The sequence below is a fragment of the Chrysemys picta genome, chromosome 12 (assembly GCF_011386835.1).
Source record: "Chrysemys picta bellii isolate R12L10 chromosome 12, ASM1138683v2, whole genome shotgun sequence".
Lineage (NCBI taxonomy): Eukaryota > Metazoa > Chordata > Testudines > Emydidae > Chrysemys > Chrysemys picta.
Window position 1 is genome coordinate 54,661,025 of NC_088802.1, and position 7,375 is coordinate 54,668,399.

The 7,375-nt window shown below is 46.3% G+C and overlaps 1 protein-coding gene across 1 annotated transcript in view; it reads left to right on the plus strand.

Moving 5' to 3' along the window:
* Nucleotides 1–4,567, plus strand: part of TTYH2 (tweety family member 2) — a 42,468-nt gene extending 37,901 nt beyond the window's left edge. The window contains exon 14 of the mRNA XM_065563720.1: nucleotides 2,061–4,567. Within this exon, the coding sequence (XP_065419792.1) occupies nucleotides 2,061–2,141 (81 nt within the window). The 3' untranslated portion in view covers nucleotides 2,142–4,567. The remainder of the gene's footprint in view (nucleotides 1–2,060) is intronic.
* Nucleotides 4,568–7,375: the final 2,808 nt, after the last annotated feature.

Consider the following 7,375-nt stretch of genomic DNA (forward strand, 5'->3'; position numbering starts at 1 on the left):
GCCTTGGTGGGGACCTTTTTCCCTCCCCTCCCCCTCTTTTAAACTAAATGGGGGAGAGAATTTCCTTTTGCATTGTTGTTGGGATGGGAATTTCTTGAGGCTGTCTGCTCTATCCTCTCCCTTCAAATCTCCCACCCTTGCACCTGCTCCAGGGCAGCCAGCCCCAGTCCCCCTGGTTCTGGGAGCAATGCTCATGTCCTACTGCAGAGTTAGCTCGGGCGAGCGACGCCCAGGTTGGCCTACCCCAGGTGTGAGCAGCCACACTGCAAAGCCCTGCTGGAGTTACCGTGTCCTCCACTGGTTCTGCGCTCCCACGTGCGCACCTTCAGGGCCTCTGTGGTATCGCATCGTTCTTTGTGCTAAGACATTCTGATTCATTCACAATTGTGGGAAAACGGGGGGAATTGTGGGAAGGCACTGGAGGACTATAAGCACTTGAATGACTTGGCCTGTGTCCATACTGCAAAGTGGGCGGGTGACCAGTACGGGTTTTAGTTTGTAGCCCCAGAGGAGCCAGCTAGCCCAGGTTGGAAGCACTGCTGAACTTGGGGTCAGTGAGTTTTGTGTGTGGATGGGAGAGGGGCAACACCTGAGTAAGAGCCTGCTAATTCTGCAGTGAAGACAGACCTAGGCTATGTCTAGGATTATTCAGAGCAGGGTTAGCTGTCCAGTGCTCCCACTGATGGAGCTGTCGGTGCTAGTCTGGTGGCGAGTGTGAAGCCAGCTTTCATTACCTTTTCCCACTGCCTGTCTCATCCTATGGGAACTAGAATTGGAACTGGTAATCTCCATGTACTAATAATTCAACAGAAGGTCAGCCGGCAAACTTGCGTCCTATAGAGGGAGTTCTGTGAGCCGTGGCATCCTCACACTATCTCTGGCGTGTCTCGGTGCATTCCTCTTCCTCTCCCTCAGTGCCCCACTCAGTGATTGGTGCACACACTCTGTGCATCGCATTTGTGCCTTTTCCCTCTTGTCACGTGCAGTGTGTTCTGCTCCGGGGGGCAGCCCGGCATGGCACAGTTCTTTGCAAGGAGGGGTCATCCCAGCAGGCGTACCCCTTTGCCCTCCAACTTGCCACTGTCCAAATCGTATTTGGTAGACCTGGAAACCAAGCACTGATACGTGTTGCCATAGTCAGGACAGAATTACTGTAATGAGTGACGGTACCTCTCATTAAAATCCCTTCACCTCAGCGCAGTTAGTATGTGAACCTGAAAGGAACATTTGGATACACTGGGGCTGCTTGGTGCTATCATCATAAAATAAAAGTAGAACAAAATACTTTCAAATCAATTCCTCCTCCATGTACCATGACCTGTGAGCCACCTAAATCAACTGTCCTTGTCTCTCCTGGGCGGCCGAAATTGCAAATGATGCAGGGGAGGAGACCCGTTCATTACTAAGGCACTGCTGGGTGGCTTAGACCCCACACCCATCTGCCGTTGGGTCCGTTCGGGTTTCTTATGGCTTAAAGAACTGAAGGGAGAGCGGTGGAGTTTTTTAATTAGGGTTTAGAATTTCCCCTGCCGTATTTACAGTTCAGTTTCCGAGCTAGGGCCTGAAAATCTGAAAACAAAGGTGAGTGATCTCATTTCGCTGTCCCAGCAGAGTGAAAAAGAAATGCTGGAATTGGGGTAAAATTAGATAATTAAGACATAAATAAAATAATCTCGTTTTACAGATAACACTTTAGATTTCATTTCACCAGGCTAGGAAACTTGCCCATAAATAGGATCAAATTCCTCTTACTCACGGGATCTTGACCGATCAATAAAGGACTAACTCAAAAATTAAAACGCAAAGACTTCCGCAAATCCCCTTGGGACTTCACTGTTGCTATTGACTTCATGTGGAAGTTGCACAGATACTGTGGTGATGGGTGGCAGAATAAAACTCTCAGATAGATAGGTTTGCAACTGAAGCCTACTCTTGTACTGACTTGGGGTCTTAAACAGACATTACCAAGTTCAGCAGCACAGCTTCTACTACCAAGCGGCTCACCTGATTACTGACCATAGCCAGAACATATTTCTTAATCTCCCTCTTCTCCTCCACAGTACTCTCCCAGCATGCGAGCTACGTATCTTTCTGTCAACGATGAGCATATAAGACATTATGGCAACGAATTCCCAGCCTAACGCGTGCTCTCCCTGAGCAACTTCCAAGAGATGAAAACATGAACAGCATTTCTGCAACGGAAACCAAAGGCAACTGGAAAGCGCATGAAACAAAAAGGCCTCTTGCTGGAGAAGAGAAGGGACAGGAGCCAACAGGAGAGATCTGGAGCTGGTTCTGGCTGAAGGACAAATTGCAGGTCAAAAGCTGATGGTTGCTGGAAGCCCAGAGCATGTTCCGTGTGCTCTGCAGATCCCTCCTGTATCATCTGGCAGCTTTTGCTCACGTTTAGTCTTCCTCTCTGAAGTGCACATGGGACGGTGCCCACAGCCTCCATTCTCAACTAACGTCCCTCACGCCCTTCGCTTGAAACCTGGTTTCCCTCTCTCCACCCATCCCCCGCGTGGAGCAGGGATTCCAGCTGGCTTGTGATACAACAGGCTAGGTGCTGCCACCTCTCTGCCTCGCCGGCCTGGGGGGCTGGATATGGCTCTCTGCCATTTCTAGCATGACAGCCGCTGCCAATTTGAAGACTGAAGCAGCTTTGTGCATGGGGTGGGTCCCTCTTTGCTTCCTATTTGCACCAACTTGGGGTTATTTTATGTATTGGAGGGCCTTTGGCGGGCTTCCTTTTATAACTAGTTAGGTGTGAATAACAAGACCAGTACACTGTCCAAATACACAGAACACAGGCACATCCACTGTTCAGTATCGCGCACAACCACCTTGCAAAGTGGGGAGATGCTCCTCACTCCTGCAGCAATGCAATACCAACCACTAGTGATTCCAGCTTCCTTTTGAGGGTCCCAGTGGGTGGGCTTGCATCATGACGGCATCCTCCCCACACTCTCTGTAGCACCTGTTTGGTATGTATGATACCAGACCTACACACTTCCCCTCACCTGTCCTGCGGTCCATTTGCTACTGGAATAAGCCAGGATGGTCTCTGGTGTTCGAGACTTCACAGTAAGTAGAATAATTATTTGTCCTTGTATTATTTTTTGCTGGTATCTTTTTTCCACCAGTGGTTTTATCGACTATCCAAAGAACAGACATACACAGCACATTTTTTTGCCTTTTTTAGAAGGGTTTTTTTGGTTTTGCATGGTTTTTATATAAAAATCTTTTGCAGGTCTTGTCATTTTTTTTGGCACCGATTTTTTGTTCCTAGAACAAATATTTAGAAAATATTTTAATCCAAACCCTGAGATAATTTTAAGAATCGTGTGAGAGGCTGCATCTCGTTCAGGCCCTTTTCTCCTGCCACTCAGCGTGGCGGATAGCAGCCACTTTTGTCCCATCGTGTGGTGGGAAGTGGCAGCTCTGCGACTCCGTCCCCACAGCCGTTGAAATGGTGTTAGCAGCAAGTGGTATGTGGCACTTCTTTCAATTCTGAGGAGTGTGGACGTTGCTGAGCTAAAGAGTGCTATAGACTAAACCCAACAGAAGGTTCTCAAGAAAACTCCCCTGTTCACACTGATCAGAGAAACCTGTTAGCTACAATAGTCTTGTAACACAGCTGTTGCCAACACTATTTTCTCTTAGTGTAGACAAGACCTCAGTTACCTCCTCTCCCTTCCATAATCAAAGAAAGTACAGGTTCACCCTTTGCCATCCTCCTCACTTCTCCTTTGGGACAGGAGAGAATACCTAGTCAGCAGTCAGCAGAAATGCTAATTTCTGGATTCACAGGATTAAAAGACCCAGATGGAAAGAGAGATTTTTCTACCCACTTGATCCGTCTGGGTCCGTCCTCTTCCCATGGTTAAATACAGCCCTAGCATAAGCATTTGAGCTCCATTTGAAATCAATGAGGTTGCATCTGCTTGCACCAGAACTGAATTTGAATCATGGTTCCTCCTAAGCTGTGGAGCTGTACCCCCGACAAGACTGTGCTCTCAAACAGGGAGAAAAGCCAGCCTGCAGCCACCACCTCAGAACAGAGCAATTGGTCCAGGGTTCGTTCCACCCAAGCACAAAAAAACAGAAACTCTCAACCCTGGATCGTGCCAGGTTGGTTGGATGGCATTGGCCCAGCCTGCCCTGCTGGTGCTGAGCTATCCTTCCGCATTCATTTTTGCTCTTCTTAGCCTAACGCTGTGGTTGCGATGCTAAAACTGAACAGGCTCTTCGTCCTCAACTGTGCGGAGCTGCCCTCCCAGGCATGCAGACGCCTCGTGGAGGTTTTATTACCTGGGTCTTTTAAAGATAATTGTACATATCAGGCACCATAACATTGTTTGTACGTCCATGTTACGCGTGACTAGCGGTAGGGTATGGTTGAAAATCTTCATTTTTGCTTTTAATGTTTCAGTGTAACAGTACTGGTAGAAGAGCTGTTTTTAAACGCATGTGAATTAACCTCATTCTGGGCTCCTTGGAGGAACTGGGAGTCCGGCTTGATTTGTATGTACCCTCCAGGAAGGAGACAATAAAAACTTGGACTAAACATTCATCTCCTTTTGATCCTTATTAGGGCAAGATGGTGTCTGCCAACATCTTCCTTGACTTGCATAGATGAGGGTTCAGTCTATCCTAGCCTGGTCTCCAGAGCTGGGCGCACACTGCAGCCAACAGTTAGCTGCAGGAACAGTTTGCCGCAAATGCTGAATTGAGTATTTTATCTCCGCAATCCAAGATGTCTTTTGATTGGGCACAGGTCACGTGCTATTGCTTCCATTCCCTGACTGACTCATTTATAATCAGGTTTCTGCTGCAAATGCTCACAATCATGCACGGATTATTTAAATGTTGAGGTGCCCTAGTCCTACAGTGCTATTCAAACCCACATAGATCTGTGGATTTGAACTTGACTTTCTGCCAATAGACTACAATATTCACTTCATGGTTTGCCTTTGCTGCAAATATTCACACCAGCAAACGGATTTGCTAGAGTGTTTACAAGGAACACAAATGTAGTTAAACGAAAGTTGTTTAAAAAATCTCTGGAATGCAGGGTCTTTCCCCCCCCCCAGTACTTGCCTAGCTCTAATTGTTTAATTTCAGAGCATGAGAAAGTTCTTCCAGATATAAGGATGCTAGAGCCCGGCTACTTGATACAGAGAGCAGTGCCACCTTATGGTCTAACTTGTTTGTGTAATACAGTGGAACCTCAGCGTTCCGAACACCTCGGGAATGGAGGTTGCTCGTAACTCTAAAATGTTCGTAACTGAACAAAAACTTACGGTTCTTCTTTCAAAAGTTTACAACTGAACATTGACTTAACACAGCTTTGAAACTTTACTACGCAGAAGAAAAATGCTGCTTTCCCTTGATTTTGTAATAGTTTACGTTTAACACAGTACTGTGCTGTATTTGCTTTTTTTCCCCTCTCTCTGCTGCTGCCTGATTGTGTACTTCCGGTTCCAAATGAGGTGTGTGGGTGATTGGTCAGTTCGTAACCCTGGTGTTCGTAACTTTGAGGTTCTGCTGTAGATGGATACCGCACAATGTATTTAATTTGCATTAAATTAAAAACACCCAGGTCGCACTCCCAACACCTCGACTGCAGTTAGTGCCCTCTAATTCATGTTCGGAACCCACTTGAGCGTTGCAAATGTTTAGTTTTTAAATTGTATTAGACACATGCCAGTATCTAAGGATATTAATCTAGGTTTTTAAAAGACTGAAATGGCACCATGTGTGTCATGGTTATTACCAAAGCTGTTTTTTAGGGCCAGGATATCAAATTTGGGTTTTATTGCTGCTAACAAGGATGGCAGTAAAAGCTCCAGAATGTGGGATCCAGGGAGCAGTTTACAACGCAGGTAGGTGTGGTGCCTCAACTGGGACCTGGGTGTCTGAGGACAGCTCAGTCTCTCTGGCCCATTTTATTCTTGACCTATCTGCTGGACATGCCAGCAGGCCTGGCTATCACAATGGCTGATTTTGTGAGGTAGTACTAAATGGGCAGCTCTAAACAGAGCCGTGCCTTTCCCAGGAATTCCCATACTGTGTCAAACTCATAGTCAATCTGCCTCATTATCTTCTCTAACAGTGCCAGCACCAGATGCTTTAGAGGAACGTGCAAGAAACCCCATAAGATGCAGTGAGATCATCTTCTCGTTAAGGAAGTCTCCTCACATCTAACCATGATTGGCCTAAGTCCTGAAGCATAAAAATTCTTATTCCATCAAAACTTTTTTTTAGTATTGGAACTCTGGATATTTTGGTTATCAATATAAATGTCCAGTTCCTCCATGAATTTTGCTAAATTGTTGGCTTCAATACCCTGTCAGTGAGTTCCACAGTCTAACTATGCATTATTGATTGCCAAGCTGCTGCTTATGGAGAAAGGAAATCAGATGTTAACATCTGATCATTGCGGACCTGGGACAGCTTTGAACAGGTGGTCACCTGTGGGAAGGTTCTATATCCCATTAGTACAGTACAATTTTGAATAACAGGATTAAAAAAATTTGACAAAATAGGGGTGGGGGGATTTCAGCTCTTTCCCACGCACCCCAAAAAAGGGGGCCATGGCAAATTGTAGGCAATGCACATTCCTCCTTTAGCTGTTAAAAGCGATTTTAGCCACAGCCATGGTGTCAGGTGAATTGACTGTGCTGTCTTAAGGGTTGCAGTAGAGTTCAGCATTCTCCATCTTCCTCCTCTGGTATCCCAGGATTCTTTCAGTGACTCATGCTTTTACTGAATGGTTTCCAATGCCATCTAGTTTTCACATTGAGCTCTCCTTATTATGTATTCTGCTCCATCTCTCCCCGCTCCTTGCAGTAGTGTCTGGAAATAAGCTGGGGGTAGATAATGGCTGTTTTGATAGCGAATGGAACTGCTTATAAATGTTGGCAGCACATGGCTGTTGCGTCACTCAGCGCTGTAATAAATCATTAATATAATGTAAAAAAAGTAGCAGCTTTTCCCTCTGACTTTTTGTAAAGCCCCTCATCTATGCACTGAACAGCTGGCTGGGATGAGATCTAGTCCCTGTGGTGGGCTTGGGCTGAAAGCTGTTCACTTCAATCAAAACTTCCTCAGAGTAGTGGTGGGGGGTTTTTCCCCTAGGCCGCCAGTGAGTTTTACATTTTGGCTGCCGTTTAATGGATGAAAATAACGGTCCGTGTGCACCAACGTGCAGCCAGTTTTCTTTCAGCTCCTAGGTTCCTAAGGTAGGAGTCATGACCTGGTCCAAGGGTGTGTGATCATCATTCTGTATGGCTAGATGGGCGGAGCCCCGACCATCCTTCTTTCTGATGTAAATGGGGATTGTGCTCTGGTACAGAGGGAGCCGCTACTCTGC